This window comes from Ciconia boyciana, chromosome 28, assembly GCF_034638445.1.
Source record: "Ciconia boyciana chromosome 28, ASM3463844v1, whole genome shotgun sequence".
NCBI classification, from domain to species: domain Eukaryota; kingdom Metazoa; phylum Chordata; class Aves; order Ciconiiformes; family Ciconiidae; genus Ciconia; species Ciconia boyciana.
In genome coordinates this window covers 880522-898931 of record NC_132961.1, presented here as the reverse complement: position 1 = coordinate 898931, position 18410 = coordinate 880522, and the positions used below count along the sequence as shown (strand labels likewise).

Genomic DNA, 18410 nt, shown 5'->3' with positions numbered 1-18410 from the left:
CACCTTGCAGTTTTGTCGGACATCAATAAGCAAATCTTACCAGATTCCTGTAATCTTTTCAAGGACAGAACAGAAAATGGGAAGAAAGAATCAAACTAGAGCCATACATTTCTCTATATATCACTGTACGTGGAGTGACACAAGGACAAATCCTCGAAGTGTTAGGTACCTTGGACTGAAATTAGGAAAATGACAGAATAAGCTTCTTTTAATGGAAGTCAGTCAATTAAGCTGTGATTCTAAGACTTATGCTTGGCCACCAGAGAAAAGAGAGGTATTTTTGACAGTCTTAGAAGGACACTATATTGGATCTTAAGGGCACTTCACAGGCCTGGTCCTCAAGTGTCCATGAGACACTCAGTGTTCAGAAAACTTCTAGCCAGGATAGCAACATTTTTCTAGATGATGTGAGGCTAAATCTAAACCCAATAGGATGCGTCTAACTTCAGGCAAGTGAGACCATGAAGCAGACAGGAGCCTTTAAAAAGCTAATTCATTTCCAAGTCCTGCTAGAAAGCATCTACTGTGCACTGAAACTCCATATGTTGTTTCTCTTACTCATACTTGCTTGATCAAAACTTCTGCTGACGTTGTTAGTTGGAGGAAGAAGCTAGGATTTCTAGAAAGGATCTTAAAAAATGCCAGAAGACAAAAAATAAATTTCTACATCATTCCTGTTTTGAATAAAATGCTTACGCACTTCTAACATTAGCAGATGCACGTACCATTTGAAACCATGGATTCAACTTGGGAAATTGCTGGCCTAAGTAATACACATTGGCTGTCAAATGATTATTCCAGGCCCATACAGTCAGTAAAAGCAGCAATAGGTGGAATTCACCTGCTGTATAGGAGTTAAGTAAGTAAGATTGGATACTTGGAGAGAAATACATAGGTAAGATGAAGCAACCTACCGATTGCTGTAAAGAAAGTCAGAGAGGATACAGTGGCATGCGATTCTAGTGGTATAAATTTAGGTGCACAGAATCTCACCCAATGTTTCAATAGTTTTTTTAGTATAAAATTTAAGTACTTTCCTCCACCCAGAGCTTTTCATGTGAACTCTGAAAAAAATTAGACCAACCTAGACTACTCGTGTCACCAAACTCAACATCGGAAGGGACTGGTTTCCTTAGACCTCAGAAGCATTTCTGTTCATATGCAAGGTCTGCAGAATATGCTTGGTTCTCACTTCCTTGTGAAGGCTAACGTATGTGTACCTTTACTGTTCTAACAAAGGAGAAGCATGAAGCAGCGAATAGTCAAAAAGGAAGCTAGGGATTGTAACTGCAGAACACCAAGCCCATTGTTGCAATCTGCACTCATTCATTGTTATTTCTGTTGAATAACTATTCACCCAAATGCAAAGCTAGCTTTTCCAAGATCTAGAGTGAATGAAGGAAGAATAAGAAGAAAAAAAATCTGCAGCAAAGGTACAGAGCCTTGTCTGTCTTGCTTCTGATTTATTCCTGTTTTACACTCCTCCAAATAAAGCTAAAGGCTCTCAGACATAGGCCAAAAATTATTTTTCAAAAGGGAAAGACAGAAAATAAATGCCACAGATTTGCACCATTCACCAGCTGGAAAATTTAGCAAAGATCTATTGCCTGCACATACATGAATGTAAAAAACTGATTCCTTTATCTTGATTACCTACAGAATAAATTTGTACCTGAGTTATACTTCATTAATTAAGATTATCTGTGTCATGTCATCTATAATAAGTTATATTGGTATATGTCTACCAGACAAACACATAACAAGTCTATATCTGTGACACAAAAAGAGCAAATAAATTTGCTTTCAGAAGTGGAAATACATTTCAGAATCAGCACGTTGCAGTCCTCAAACCAACTCCATCCACCACAACAGTTTCACCAAACTCTCTTTCGAGCAACCTAGCAAATAACAATTAACATTTCAGTGACTAATCTCTTTCATAAAGGTTGCTAGCAGGTAGCATGTGATTCAAAATAAAAATCATAGGTCATATTTAGGTATTATCCACTCTTAAGCAAGCAGACTGTTTTATTAATTACATTAAGGCAGTAAATAAAAAGAAACTTAAATGATCTTTAACAAGTTCATTAGAATGGCACCCACAAATGACAGTAATGTATTCCTACTGATCCAGGCAAGAAAGAAGTCTTTTAATTCCAAACTGGAATCATTCCCTGGGGGCTGTAAATAGCAAACCAACAGCTCAATGTTAATGCAAACCCCTTCAAAAACCTCATCATTCGCAATTCTGTTTCAGTCAGATTTTAATTCCTTACCTGAATATCAAGATCCAAAGTATCCATTTTAAATTCAGCATGGATTATGAAAGTGAGGAACCTTGAGGTACCTGAACACTCATACTTTCTTTTTCCATATCTATAGAGGTGATAGACTTCACTAATTTCCTCACTAAAATGTACAAGTATTAAAACCTGAACTTTCACCACGAGCAATTTTTTGCCCTTGGGTGCAATATTCCAGCCAATACCTGCAGATACCACCAACCTATAGTAGGAGATATACAAAGGCTTGGTTTGCCTACACACCTAGATCCAAAGTACAGCAAGACAATTATGTTTCAAATCCTTTTGTACCTGTGCAGTGCAACTCATTTTCTAGTATGGCTTTCCAGCAATTAAATAAAACTGAGAAAACAGCATGAATGGGAAGCAGAGAAACCAAAATGGAGTGTTGCATGAGCCCACTACCCACTAGGATGATTTGAAGTCAGAAGTATGAATATACAAGACAGAGACTGGGTAGAAAACCATAGAAATTTAGAAATTGCACAATTTAGAACTTTAAAGTGCAAGACCTTATGATTCAATTACACCAGCTTTAGGTGTGTCTATTAGGGAGAGAGAGGAAGTTAAGATCTGTAGTAAGCAGGAAAATAACTTGATTTACAAGACTCAGACCCTTCCCAGAGAAAAAGACTAATGAACATCTAAATGGGGCTCAATTCCCCTTCACTTAAAGGTGGGATGGATTCTGCATACAAAAGTGTTGCAGGTATGGAGCCACACCTAGATTTAAAACTCTAGGGTTTTTTATCAACTCCAGGCAGGATCGATCATGTTGTAGGGCTGCCTGTCCCTCTTTTGACTGTAGAGGGAGAATAAACACCCAGCTGAGACCCAAAACCTTATCTTCAAACAGCCAAGGTCACAGCAGCTTAATTGCACTTGTGGAATTCAGGACTGTGATCCCTTTAATCAAATATGGTGGTTTATCATATTGTGAGATGAATCATAACTCAAACTCCACTGTCTTTCACAGTCTCAGGAAAATAAGTGTTTTACATGAAGATTATCTCTGAAAATGCAGACACCTCTCTCCACAGATACGGCATTGAGGACCATCCTGATAAATTAATGGAAAGCAAAATCTTGACACATGGAGATGGGCTCCCATTATCAAACTTTTGACCAAAACCTGCAGTTTTCTGATTATTTGTGCTTGTTCCCTCACACACTATATCCTCAGAAATATGCCAAAAATGGTTTTGAAGTTACTTGTACACTATCTCTATGCAACAGAGGGATGGGAACTTAGAAAGAGGTATTGCTTTCACTGGGTGTACTGTAAAAGCTGTAAATAGTAACTTTTTTCCCTAAAGAATAGGAAAAGAAAGTACTGTCTTACTGCCTCGTTAACTGAAGGGATTGGTTATTTGCTAATTATGCCTCTAGTGTGCAGTTGCAGTTCTCTTACAAAACCAGATAGTTCATATTTTCAGAAGCACTGCTAGATTAGGCTCGTATTAGATGATACCAAAATAGCACTTTGTTATCTATGTCGGATAGCTTCTGATGAGTGACATTAAAACCTTCTCAGGAAGTTACATGTTAGTTAGGCAGAAAAGACCTGCTGTCAATGCTTCTCCCTGCTAAGTCCAAACGTGAGTTTGCTTTGGTGATGTCTCCTTTTGTTTGCAAATTTTTAGACTTGTTTTCTAATAATTTGTAATGACAACAGGCAGTGCAGTAGAAGTATTAGAGTTCAAAATAAAACAGTTAATTTTCTCAAAAATCTATAATGACTCATTATATTGAAGCATTTACATTACTGCAGTTTCAACTTGTTCTCTGCTATTCAGCTAAACAAATTCTAGCAGGCAGCCCAGACATTCCCACTTTATGTCTTTATGAAGCATATCGCTTTTTCTGATCAGCAAACAAAGTGACTAAAAGCTTTCTGTTCAACCAGTTTCCTTTCATATATCACATTTCTCATGATGCAAGTCATGTATATCAGGAGAATTTGTCAGACCTAAAATATTCCTGCCTTAATTTCTTCAAAGCTGAATCAAATTCAGCAGAACCAAGAAGTTCTGCCTAAAAGGTCTATGGACTTTGGTCTGGGTCATTAAAAATCTCCCAGGCAGAACATTGCATTCCTGGGCATTGGTGGCACCATCCATTGCTATGGTGATCTCAGACAACCCTTCCTCCACCTGCATCCCTAAGGAAGTTAATTCATGCTTTCTATGTGCCCATTTTCTAGATGGGGTCATCACTGATGAGGTTGGAAGATGGACCTTTGGAATTCTCCTCATCAGTGATGATTCCATCCAGAAAATGTCAAGATTCACATGAGAAAGCATCACATTTTGCATTCTTGATAACATCGTAGGCTCCATCATTCAGCAGGTTCATTTTCATGCAATCTCCTCCGTGCTTTCTCCAGTTTTGTCTCTGGAAAGATCATCATGCAAAACTATTTCATGCTCTTTCAAAAGTCTCCTTTGCTATGTGATTGTAGGATTTAACACAAATGCACCAGTACCAGATGTCCTGGTGTAAAGAGAAAAAAAAAAACAACTTTTTCTTTAGTTATCTTGGAGTGTGTTTGAGAGTAGGTCCAACTGAGAGTTGAGCAAAACCCAGCCTTGAGTGATGGGGAAACTCTTTCTCTTTGTATCAAATGTGCCAGTGGAGGTTCCTAGGAGGTGAGGTTATTTTATTTTATTTTATTTTATTATTTTATTTTATTTTATTTTCCCAGACAGCATTTCAGCTAGCTCAAGAACTCCAGCTATGCAGTTACTGCAGGGAAATAGATTATGACTGTAGCCCTACTACATAGATTAATTCCCTTGGAATGGCACAAATACTTGACATCCCCTAGACAAAAAAGCAACTGTTTTCACAGACCTTACAGAAATTTCATAGCTCTGAGAAACCCCACAGCTCAGTCAAATTTGGATAAAATTGATCAAATTAGCCTCAACAATTAGAAGTATGGAAGAGATGAGTACAGTTTGCCTTTGTAGTCTTTGTTTCCACAGTCATGCCTTTGTTTCAAGAAATAAAAAAAATCTGGCAAAACATCTAATCAGTAGGTTTTGAATTTCCATGACAAAAAGAAAGAAAAAGAGGACAAAAGACCACCCCCTCCAAAAAAAAAACCCAACCTCAAACCCCCAAAACCGAAAGAAACCCCAAACCAAAGCATACTATTATACTGCCACACATAAAAGCTCTGGGACATCCCTTTTTCAAGACTCTTCAGTACAATCTGGATATAGAAAGAGAGAGAGCAGTCTCCTGAGAGCACTAAATGCTTTTTCACAGGATGGCCAGGAGTCAGAAAAACTGAAGGATAAAAATGAGAGGAAAGTTGACTGAAATTGTTTTCTGACCATCAACAGGACATAAAAAGAACAATATGGAAAAAAATTGCAACACTACCAAGATCCAGATATATTTCCAAACAGGGGGAAACACTTGAGCATGTGATAGAAATACTCTACTGTGTTCATGATGTACTTGTAAGTCTTACTGCAGTGCTGTCTGGCTAAATGCTGGTTGAACAGAGAACGATTTTGCACAGGAGGATGAGGAGGAACATCCCTACTTTGTTCCAGCTAGGCGTATAGAGTGATGAATTGGAAAACAAGAAGCTATTTTGATCTTGCAATATGAATCCTGACAGCTACCTTTTCCCCAGTCCTACTGCCCAATCCCCTCTAGCCCTATTGGATGTGGAAAATGCAATCACAAGCTTCAGTGGTAATAAAGATATGAGGACAAAGGTTCACCACAACCATATCCCATAGAGAAGTCTTAAGGTTCTTACTATTCAGGTAAGAAATTATACTTTTGCTAAATCCATGAAGAAAACCCATTGCATTTACTATGATACTTGAATTAACTGGTGTGGATTTAATTGGTTGCACTGACAGGAATGAACCGGCCTGCTTTAGATGCATGATTGCCATTTTCAGATGGGAATACCTCTCTCTGACAGCACTTGATTTTATCAGTGATTGGAGATGTGAGAAAAACACAGAAAAGGAGAGGAAATCAGGAGCTGTTATATATATAATTAAGTTGTGTTGTGCCCTTTCAGCTCACTAGTCAGTTTGAGTTATGTATTTTTACTGTGAGTATGCTGTGAGTATGGATTAGTTCAGCAGTGAGTTGAAAACAAAGATCTTGGGAGGAAGTTGGAGAGAGTCACATTTGTTAAATCACAAGTTTCTCTTTAAAATGCTGATGTAAGACAACATTGCTCCTGCTTACCCATGAGGTTGTTTGGGGTTTTTTTACTATAAGAAAGGAAAAGAAAAAAAAAGAGTAGTCTGCTAACATCAAAAGACAAGATGAAATGCTTTAAACTCCTCACTGAAAGGAAAAAATTGCCAATGAATGTAATAAAGGGTTTCTGGAAGACAAAGGTAAATATGGACAGCTGAATAAAGGAGGCAAAGAGTATATTTCTTTTGCATCATTTATGTAGTTAAATTTGTTAAAATGAGGAAAGGTGTCCTGCAATACTCTCTGTCTTTGACAGCATCAAACCCACTATCTGTAAGTTCATTCATATTTTTCCCTATTATTTTATCTCCACAATTACGCTTGTTATTTTGCATTGAACATGTGAAGAGACCGAAGGAGTCACACAGGAATTTCATCTGGAAGCTTTGCTTTTGGTCCTGTGGATGATTAGGAAGCCTGGATATTGATGGGTTCTCCCTTTTGGTGGCTGACAGCTATTCACATACTGACTTTTCAATGCAGATCATGCCTGATTACAGGTAAAGATAGTTCCATTTTGAATATATTTTAATGAAACAGCTTATTTCTGCCTAGGTTCACAGAAATGTAAAAGTCAAAAGTAATGAGTACACATCTTTCTTCTTTTTAACTGAGATGACATAAACCATCAAATTAAAACACCAAATAAGACCCTCGTGCAGTCTGATATGTGTTAAGGTACCTGAGACATCTGTGTGGGCTGGAAGATATGATAGGGCTGCAGGAGACTTATAACCCTCTAGACTGGTGAATGGAGGCCAGCTGGGAAGCTCTAGGGTAAGATCAGCACTAGACAGCTAGGTGTAGCCAGCTGAATTGTGCCCAAGATTTTGGATTTGGCTCGCAGATTTAGCTGCCTACATTTAGCTTCTGAGAAGCAGGTGTATTCATGCAAGCTCAGCATCTAGGATAAGATTCAGTTGCTCATGCATTGGCATCTACTGGTCTTTTAGATACTGTAGGGTCGTCTTCTTGCTTCTTGATGTTCCAAAATAGAACAGACCTATCATGTAGCCTGTGTCACATTTGCCAGTCCTGTGTCTAGAGTACCTCAGGGCATCAAAGATGGATGTTCAAGGAACTGTATCCTACCCAATGAACAGACTCAGCTGCCTACTGTAGAATGAACTGAACCGACTATTGGCTAGATCTCCATTGACTATAGTAGGAATGTAGTCAAGGCAATGATTGAACTGGAAGTGCCAGGTCAGTGGCAAGTGTGTCTCTCAGTTTATTCGAAGATGGAAGTTTTGCTTTTAGTGCTCTTGATGATTAGGAAGCCTGGACATCTGTTTTTAGGTTCCCAGTTCTGGACCTTAATCCCACTCCCTGTGAGTTATTCAGGTGCCGAACCACAGACACCTAGTGCCATTGTAAATGCTTTAGTGTATCTGAGATTTCCTGTTAAATGGAGCTGGCAGATGTGATAGAAGATCAGCATAGACTGGGGCCCTTTGGGCTTGATCAGATGCAATCCCATACAGCATATGAAGTGACATTATATTTAATATTAAATATTTCCTTGATTTTTCATGGTAGATTTTTAACTTGCCATAGAATAAAGTCAAGTTGCTGTGATATGAATTCTTTGCAAATCCATGTTGGTTGCTATTTATTTTGTTACTTCCAAGAGCCTTTCTTCCATTCTGCTATCTTCCTTAGAACCAAAATGAGAATGACTACTATAAAATGTCCTGGTTTTCCCTTTTTCTCCCTTCCAAAGATGTATGTTGTGGGTGGGATTCATCTCACGTACCTTTAGAAATATGAAAGCTGCACATCTAACTTCAGTATAGCAACCCTAGAGTTCACCATTCAAAGAAAAGATCTGGAAGAGAGCGCTATTGGCCCTTTAACAAAAGCTGATCTCTGAAGCTGCCTGTTTCTCCTCATTCTGAACTGAGGACATCTAGCTCAGATGTAGATGACCAAATCATTGTATATGCAATTCAGGTGCCAATACGTAAATGCCTAGTGTCCTTCTAGGCACTGCTGTATTCTGTTCTGTTCTCCAGCTGCTCCTTCACGTGAGTGCAGATCTGCTGCAGGTCGTATGCTACATCTGCCAGCACCATAGGGACGTCTTGCATACCTTACGACATTTCAAATCATACTAGGTACCAGTATTTGGGCAATTGAATCCCACCTTTACATTTTTGTTAGATAGATCCTACATCCTGTATTTGACCTTTTGCAGACTTCTCAGTGCTCACCCATTTTCCACAATTTCTCAATAACCCTTACTTAATGACCACAAACTTGCTTAAGTTAGTTTTCAAAATGCTGAAGGATAAACTCCATGAACCTCACATAATGTGAACATTACTCATCTAAGTAATCTGCCATGTCATTTTTCAGTGTTCTTCTGAATTCCTCCCCTATTGACAGCGATATTGGTTCTCTTGGTTGCCTGATGTAATGTCACAAAAAATGTGATATGGACAAACAGAAACAACTGCCATTTTATCTTTACATAGGTCAATTTATTAGCTCTTCTCCTAATAGTTCCATCATTGGAGTCATTGGAGAAGGGGTCGTTCTGCCCTGCCACGTGGTAGCAGATAACATTCCTGAGGTATTCTCTGTCCAGTGGATATTTCATGAACAGTCTCAAAAAATAACGGTGAGCAGATATGATGGAAAGAATAAAAAGGAGAAACAAGATGAGAGATATCAAGGCAGAACAGAATTCTTCCACAGTGAATTTAGAGCTGGCAACATGTCTCTGCGCTTGAAGAATGTCAGGAGCTCTGACAAAGGATCATACACTTGTGCGGTCTCTTTCAATGACACATACCATGATGTGTTGATTGAACTGCAAGTGGCAGGTCAGTGGCAATTCTCTCTCTTTTTATTCAAAGATGGAACGGAACAGAAACATGTATATCCATCACTGACTGAGGGAATTATAATATAAATTTAATATAATTTGACACATAAAATGTCCGGGGGGTGGGGGTGTGTTTAGTTTGAGTTAGTTTTCTTTAAATAAATGGCTATAACTGATATTTGAGGTAAGTTTTAGTTCTGATTTGAGATACCTTTATTTAGGTACCCAAACACATGCAGCTGTATGTGACTTGAGAGTACAATCTCCCTTCATACTCGATGAAAGCCCAGTCAGAAAGTTCAGGGAACCCTGCAATTATTCAGCTGATCAACATAAAGTTAAATTTAGATTTCTGCTGTGCAATCAACCATTACTGAGCTGATTGTCCAGTTTCTCTATGGTCAGCATAATTAATTGGTTCCATCCCAATACATCACTGCTTACCTTGCTGCTTACCCACAGCAGGAGCACAAAGCAGTAGGTAGGCCTTCATTGCTCCTATATCTATTTTAGTACATTAATAGATACCAACTTCATGGGTAGCTTCTGTTAATGTGGTTGGCTTAGAAGTGGACATGTGTTCCTCCATGCTTTCCCTGCTACACAGGAACCAATTTCCACTATGTAGGTATTGTGGCATCTCATATTGCAGCCAGATCCTTCTGAATATGTTTTCTTAGCTTTAGAACTCCAGATGGAACAACGGTTTAACATCTAAGTAACACTGCAAGTTAGTCTTCTGAGATCCTGGGTATAAACAATACATTTTTTTTGAACTGTAGACCATGTCAGTAACAGTTTTACTTGAAATGATTAGCCTGAGACGCTCATTCTGTTTTCATGTACAGATTGCACTAATTGTTCATAGGCTTCCTGTAATCCATTAACCATCATAAGTATATAGAATTTTTTTCTTTTTTTACAAAGTTCTGGGAAATTCCACTGGCAACTTCATTCCAGAATAGCCATCCCCACCTAGCTCTGTTTGCTGTAATGTCCATTAAATTGTTCCTTATTCTCAATCTTATAGACTCTGAATTGATGACCATTAAGAAACTTCAGGGCCCCAGTCTCTGTCACAGTTTAAATTCAGAAAAATCTTTCTATATACTTCCATACAAATATAAATATTAAAAAAAAAGTGTTGAATTCAAGATAAACCAGACAATTTCCTGTTCTCAGTACTGGTTGAAATGGAGAATACATATGTTTTTTCTTAGCTAAAGGTGGTGTGCCTTCCATTTTCCTGAGGAGTCACATGAAGCAGGGCATTGGCCTCACCTGCCATGCAACTGGATGGTTTCCTAAACCTGAAGTGATCTGGCTGGATGGCCAAGGACAGGTCCGGAAGGAACTATCGACCACAAAGATGACAATGATGCCTGCAGGCCTATACAGTGTCGTAACTTCCATGAACCTAAAACCGGGCTCTGACATGGAAGTCTCCTGCAGGATAGTCAACAATCTGCTAAATACAACGAGCGGGTCTCGAGTCCTCATCTCAGGTGGGTGAGCTCTGTAGTCACCTGCTTGTAAAATTAAAAAGAGAGACTGTCTAAATGGCATGGGTCCCATTTTTATGTCATGAGCTGGCCTGAAGATGTATTCCCAGAATCAGTGTTGGAAAAAGTTCATGAGAGCTGCAGTCTTTCTCCATCTTTATTTCTAGTTGACTGCACAGCCTTGAACAGTACCTAGTGAATCAGTTTCTCCTTTTAAAAAGGGACCAGGTAGTATCAAGATTTTCTGTGTTCCCTTCTTCAAATTTAAGGCAGTCAACTTGTTGGAGCTGAATTAAAATGCATTAAAAATACAACTGCATACACATATAAAAATGACATATTTCCTTAGCGATGGTCAAACACTCTAAAGGCTTTCATTATCCAGAAACAGATTATCAGTCCATTTAATAAGATGTGCACTGGTGGGTTTCACAGAGCATAGCTGAAAACAGTACTTACAGTCACAAGAGTTAAAGTGATAATTTCAACATCTCACAAATGTTTTTAGTCTATGTTTTTATCTTCCCTCTTTTTAATATGTGCATTACTGTGTAATCGTTGCGTGGATAATGTCATGCCTCCCCATACTCTGTAGAACTTTACACATTTCTGTTTGCTGGGTATATAGATGAACATCAGGTAGTCTGAAGCAAGCCTCATAGGGCTGGACCCCAAAAAGAACTTCAGCACCACAAAGCCAATGTCTCGGTCTGGAATGGGAACTAGAGTGCAGTGTAAACCTCTTGAAGAAGTGTGTGAGGGAAGTCCCTTTTGGGATGGCATCAAGAAGTCCCAGAACATTAAGTGTACAGGTACCTGGAAAACCTGTTACTCAAATAGGAAACGGCCAACGTGGGGAATGTCTTAAATCTTATTCTCCTTCTTGGCTTATGTTGTACTATACTTGGCAGGATGAAGCAGATATTCATTGAATCAAATTAAACAAGAGTGAAAGTGTCTCTCTTGTCCAGTGGTGATGGTGTCTTCCTTCATTCCATCACCTGCTCAGTTTAGCATGAAACACAACGCATCCATGAAAAAAAAACTGAGAGCCGGTATTGCTGCCTTTCCCATGACTCATGAACTGTGGAAACCTGTCTACCTGTTTCAGACATCTCTTTCATAATTCTGAATCTGATACCCAGAGAAAGAGTCTCCCTGGATTAGTCCTGTGCCAGAGGGCTAGATCTCTTCTTCAGCAACATCACTAGCAAAATTCAAGTAAAATACAAATTCACCACCTCCTCAGATGTATTGTCTGCATCCTAAGTTATAATTGTCTTTATGTTTAAACATTAATAGAATAACTCCTTTTGGTCATTTTTACAGATATTTTCTTTCCCTCCATTTCCAAATGGCTGATTATCTTCTTGGTAATTTTATGTCTTAGCATGGTCCTAATTTCCACTGTATTTTCTAAGCTGAGAAGTAAGTATTTCTTTATATCTTATCTCAGTCAACATATAGAAATATCACAACAGTTCATATTGAAATCCATGACTGTAACAAAAGCTCACAAGCAAAATCACCAGTGATTGTTTAATGATCAAATTCAGGAAATTGAACAAAAAAGGTGTGGGAAAGTATACGGTCTGAATAAGAAGGAATGCAAATTGCATGTCCTTACCTCAGACAGCTTTACATCTGACAAGAGGAGCTCTGTGAGCTAAACTACATATGTAGTTTCCTCTCTGTAATTATTAGGGAGATAACTCCAGAGTGTTGCTAATGACAGTAGAGTTTAAAGGACAAATCAAAGAACTGATTTCTGTCAGTATTACTCTACAAAAACCTGCAATAAAGGGGTTTTTGCTCTTTTTTTACCAGGTAATCACAAGAAAACAGTTAGCTCGGGTAAGTAATGAGGAAGATTAATATGAAGATTATGACCATTTGTAAGTTGGAAGGTTTGTTTATATTAAATTACAGAACTAATTAGAAGTTCTAGTTGCCTCCAGATGTTTTGCTGTTTTTAATTTTATTTTTGCACTGCACAATGTAATAAGTTCCTATATGAGGTTTTTTCATTTGTGCTTTATAAACAGTCTGTTTCCTTCTTTCCTTAAGCTCTAGTCATTATTGTATGCTGACTGACATACTCTACCATGTCATACATATTCAAGCTTTGTTTGCAATTGTTCAAGAGTTAATTAATTGATCAGAAGCATTCCTCAGATTCTTTAGAAGAGGAAGAACTAAATGAATTAACCAAACAGTCAAGAGCAATTCAAGGATCCAACTCAAGGCCATCTCAAGACTCTGAAACCAACTTACTCTTTGAATACATTTGTTTGGTACTCACCACCTATGTCTGTACTTGAAAATAAAATGGACCAGTTGGCATAGAATCATAGAATGGTTTGGGTTGGAAGGGACCTTTAAAGATCATCTAGGCCAACCCCACTGCCATGGGGTGGGGGGGCATGGGATTGTGCTGAATGTGGATCAGCTCATGTGGATTGTGCTGAACATTCCTGTTCACCAGGACAGAGTAACCACAGTCAAACCATCTATTGGCAATGGCCCTCACCTCATGTTGTCGCCTAGATGATACCTGCTTATTCTCACGGAGAGTACTAATTGACCCATGCTATAACCATAGCAGGGATTATTCTCACAAATGAATTGCATGAATAATTTTATTCCCTGAGGCACATCTGGTTCTGTTCCCTGACCAGATTTGGCAGTTGAGGATACACATGTCCATGGGGCCAGAAGGGATTTATTCCTGGTCTCTGAAGCTCAGTTAGGCTATGTCTGGGACAAGACTTGCCTAGGAAGGACTGGGTGTCTCAGAATGCTACCTCATTTTTTGTAAACTCCATTAGAAATGAGACATGTCTTGGTATAAAAAATAAGAATTCTTTGGACTAACAGGAAGCCTTGGGAAATTTATTAGGTTAAATTAGATTGAAGTTTTAACCCCACTTATTTCTGTTTGTATATAAAGTACACTGTTGTATGACAAGGCAAGTTTACAAGAATAATTAACATTATGATTAATTTTCTTTATTTTTCAGTAAAAGCGAAGATGGAAATGGAAGAAGGTAAAAGTGCTTTGTATTTGAAATGATGCTAAGATGTTCAGAGATCTCAAAGACATAAATTCAGGGAAACAATATTCAAATGTTGATTATCAATATAGCAATTGCAGGAGTGGCAGCCCTTTTCAATATGTGACAGTGTTTCAATATATGAAACAGTGACAACCACACATCATATCCCACATGAGGTCTATTCTCTAGTGAAGACTGCAAATGTTTACAAGGAAGTAACATGGGCCAGCAGTGACCTTTTTGAAAACTTAACCAAAATCTCTGCTGTTGGATGGAAAGCTCTTAGCAAGCTTCTAGCACTCCTTCTCCTCCTGATGACCACTCTTCTGCCTTTTTCAAGATTATTCAGAACTACCTTTAGTCAGCTGAGTAGCCCTGTAAACCCTGTGAATTTTATTTATGGATCTCCACTGGGAGCTTGAATGCCTATGGCTCAATTCTCTTGTGTACAAACAGGTGCCTTGGATGATTAGTGATGTCCTTGGTCATCCCACTCATCTCCTAGCTGCCATCCTGGAAGGAAGCAGATACCTCATTGATCTTTGATCATATCTGACAGATACAATGTGAACTAACAGAGCTTCTATAGGAGACCAGAGATCCTTTAGAGAGACACATACATGCCACTTTGGGAACCCCAGGGCATCTCAAATGCACTAGGTGCCTATGCATCTGAATATCCCTCTTAAATGTGGTCAGTTAAGGCATGATCTAAATAGGCTTTGAAAGAAGACCTCTACCAGCAATACAAATAAGTCTTGTTCCCACCCTGCTTAATGAGTTATCTAATAATAATAAAGTTGAAATAATAATAAAAATTAATAACTTGAGTTATCTAAATAAAATAAAGTTGAAATAATGTGATACATTCATGGATTAAATTGTTGAATTGGATTTACATGTACTTAACTCAGAGCTGTTGACCGTATAATCCAAAGATGCACTTGCTATATGGTTACGTGGTTCATATATTGGTATTGTTGAGTGCATTAAGCTGATCTATCAAAGAGCTTACATTTCTTATCTGTGTACTGTCTTTTCTAGAAAAAAAACAACTGAAGTCCATGTTAGGTAAGATGCTTTTGTTGTTCATTGTGTTTAATTGTCTTTGTGCTAAAGTTATGTCCACTTTGGGTTTTTTTCTGAGTTGGTTGGTTTGTTTGTTTATTCTGCTCTGATTACTGGGTTTGATGGCACTGTTTAATGTTGTTAAGCATTTAAAAGGAAATGCAAGGCTCAGCTGAATCGAATAATTTTCACATGAAAAACTCCAGGCACATTCTGAGATATTTACTTTTCTGGTTTTTGTTTTTTTTTTTCATAAAAGAAAGTCTTTAAGTATTGTAGAATTTGTGTGTGTGTGCTTAGCTGTAAAACAATCTAGTAGAAAGTGTGTTGGAAGGATGTGTTTCCCACAGAAATGACACAAGTTTAAGGCTTTATGAAATGCAGTACGAAAGTCCACTAAGTAAATTTTAACTTCCAATTTATACCCAATAAGTACTCTGTTAATATTATTTCTCTTATTCTATGTGCTGAACTTTTCAGAAGGAGAGAAAACCAAAAATCGAGCAGGTAAATCTCATTTTCCTAAAATATTTATTGAGAATGGATGCTGTCCAGCCTCAGTGAAAATAAGCTACTCTGTTTAATTAGCTTACTTTTATTTTAAGTGACTTATCAGAAATGTTATTAGAGGTGATTACAGGGCAGAGGCCAATGGTAATTACTTCTCTACCTACACGTGCAGGATGCATTGTACCTTAGACCCTGATGCCGGTCCACTTACATCTCTCAGGGCTCTGCATTAGGTTTTTTCTCTCCCTTGTGGTTTCATAGAATCATTTAGATTGGAAAAGACCCTTAAGATCATCGAGTCCAACCGTTAACCTAACACTACCAAACCCACCACTAAACCATGTCCCTAAGCACCACGTTTCACCTGGACACAACTGCAAATTTCACAGAACCCAAACTCTCAGCTTAGCTTTCTCATTCTCTCCTTCCCCTCTTCTCATGTTACTAAGAAAAAACTATAACTGCTTTTATCCTGCAAGTTTAATGACAGAAATCTCCCACATAAGTGAACACACTGTTCCCAAAAGGAACAAATGGGGATGTAATTCTAATGTCTTTCTCACAAATGTTTTTTCATTTTTGCCTTGAGTTTTTACATCACTCATTTATGCTATTCCTTTTCAGTGAAGTCCAAACTCAAAAAACACTTTGGTAAGAAAACATATTTTATGCAAATCTGACATTCTTGTCAATTTAAGAAACAATAACACAAGTCTTCAGGTTAGTACGTCTATGTTGTCCCTGGATTTGAAGCCAAGTAATATAGTGAAATATCAACCCATGGAGAGGAATAGTCTCCTATTCACGCGTGGGGGTTGGCCTATTTTGACAAACTGGAACAAAAAAGAAAAAGCAAACAAATGTTAGTGACTGGAATATCTTTCCCTTTCAGGTCGACTAAAAGCTGAGCTGGGTAAGTGGTTTAAAAATGCTAGTAATTAGAAGTATTGGTGCGTTAAGAGGAGGAAGGTCATCACTGATGCAGAATCACAGTGATGCCAGGAATTGCACACTAGTAGACTTCTCAGTATTTCAGTCTGAGAAGTATCTAACTGCCCTATAAAAACATAATACAATAATGTCAATTTTCTTTCTGTAGATTTCTGGGAAGCCAGAAGCCATGCAGGTAAGCTGGCAGGAGGAAGGGTGTGAAAATACAACGGCCATCTGTCCAAGCTACCCTGAAATGACAATGCCATGATGTTAGAGATATACCAGCTGAGCTGGAGTCACAGGAATATGCCTGGCTTGGTTAACAGGAAATGAGGCTGGGATGTGGCAGTCGGGAAGACTGAGAAAAGGAGTTGCTGAAAGATGTCAAAGTCTGGGGTGGGGTGTGGACACAATTCTGGAGAGGACAGATGGCCGTATGGAAAAGAGAAAGAGAGATTTATTGTAAAGCGTGTGGACTTGTGCCCCGAGAAAGGACATGGCTGTGACAGCTCCAAGGTACCTCTCGGTTCATCAGTGATTGCGTGCCCTGTTCTGGGGAATGTTTAAGTTCTTTGTTGAATCATGCCAGGACCACTCAGACCCTCAAACGCTTCAACCCATTGCCCCATGCGGAGAGAGGTCCCTGAGCCGCTCTGCTCATCAAATGATTCTCGTTTTCCCCTCCAGTTCCCATTACTGTGAATCCTGACTGCCGAGTCCTGGAGCTGCAGGTGCCAGGGGCTCCAGGTGTGGAGAGCCACGCGTCTGAACCTGCTGGCCCAAACACTCCCTCCACAGTCCCTATCCTGGTGGCAAAGGAAGGGTTTGCAGCTGGGAAGCACTACTGGGAGGTGGAGGTGGGCCAGCAGCAGGACTGGGTGCTGGGGGTGGTGAGGGAGAAAGGGAGACAGGAGGAGGAAGGGGAGGACTCCTGGGGAGGACTTCCTGGGGAGGACTACTGGGCTCTGCACAGGTCCCAGGGAGAGATTTTCTCTAGCGAAGGAGACTGCAGGATTGAGAAGCAGCAGATGCGTAATTCCGTGGTTGGTGTGCTTCTGGACTTGGAGGAAGGGCAAGTGAACTTTTATGAAGCAGAGCAGATGGCTCTCATGGTGAGAATGCCTCTAAGGCTTGGAAAGGAACCTGCAGAAATGTTTTGCCCATTTCTATCCAAAAGGGAAGGGACACGCACACCTCTTATCCACCCGGTCTTAATCCCTGTCCCTTTGGAGGCACTGTAAAAGGAAATTTTGAAGCAAATGGGTTGTAGAATCAAAGTTCTCTGCCAAGAGGTCAGGGCTGAGAGAGGGAGAGACTAGAACGGCTTAGGACATCGGTAATTATCAAATAAAGAGAGTAGGACTGGGGAACAAAACAGGAAAACCTGAAAAAAGGGGAGAAAAAATGAGAGAAAATTACAGTGTCTCAAAATAGGAAAAAAATGCCCTTTGAAGCAAAACAACTTTTCAATATTATTTGTTCTCAACTAAGGGAACAGAGAAAGCCTCTAATGATTGCTTTCTGGTGCAGAATATTATCAAGGCTGTGTGTGAATTCCAAGATGTGTATAAACCATCAGCAAAAAAAATGCACTATTATAAGTAAGCCCAGGACAAAGAGAAAACTTCACACCTCTTATCTGCCCAGTCTTAATCCCTGTCCCATTAAAGCTTCTTTAAGTAGAACTGTGAGATCTAACGGATGAGGGAAAGACAGTTCAGTGGAAAGAAGAAGGGAAAAGTTAAATGTCAGACAACAGTAATGCAAAATTAAAGAAGAAGAAACCTGAGGCTGAAACGGGGGAAAAAAAATTGAGAAAGGAAAAAAGAATCAGCTAGTTGAAAGAAGCTTGGGATCAGATTCAGAAAACCCTAGGCAGGAGTCTGAGTTCCCATTACAGGTCATGAAAGTCTTATCAGTACAGCGGTGGTTTCAGTTGCTTGAAGATAGAATTGTCATTATGCGATGC

General features: G+C 39.0%; 1 protein-coding gene across 1 annotated transcript; it reads left to right on the top strand.

Annotated features, from left to right (window-relative positions):
* Positions 1–6969: 6969 nt before the first annotated feature.
* Positions 6970–17682, top strand: LOC140644639 (butyrophilin subfamily 2 member A1-like). The gene is made up of 10 exons (XM_072847661.1): positions 6970–7042; positions 9020–9370; positions 10593–10877; positions 12204–12302; positions 12702–12728; positions 13895–13921; positions 14975–15001; positions 16401–16421; positions 16608–16634; positions 17129–17682. Exons 1-10 carry the CDS (start codon positions 6970–6972, stop codon positions 17680–17682), a joined length of 1491 nt encoding a protein of 496 aa, XP_072703762.1.
* The last annotated feature ends 728 nt before the right edge of the window (positions 17683–18410 follow it).

Bases quoted from the DNA above. Each gene is read 5' to 3' on its own strand.
- LOC140644639 (XM_072847661.1), top strand. From the start codon at position 6,970: ATGGGTTCTCCCTTTTGGTGGCTGACAGCTATTCACATACTGACTTTT. The intron at 10,878-12,203 runs GTGGGTGAGCTC...TCATTTTTACAG, and splicing joins GTCTCGAGTCCTCATCTCAG to ATATTTTCTTTCCCTCCATT. The intron at 16,635-17,128 runs GTAAGCTGGCAG...TTTCCCCTCCAG, and splicing joins GGAAGCCAGAAGCCATGCAG to TTCCCATTACTGTGAATCCT.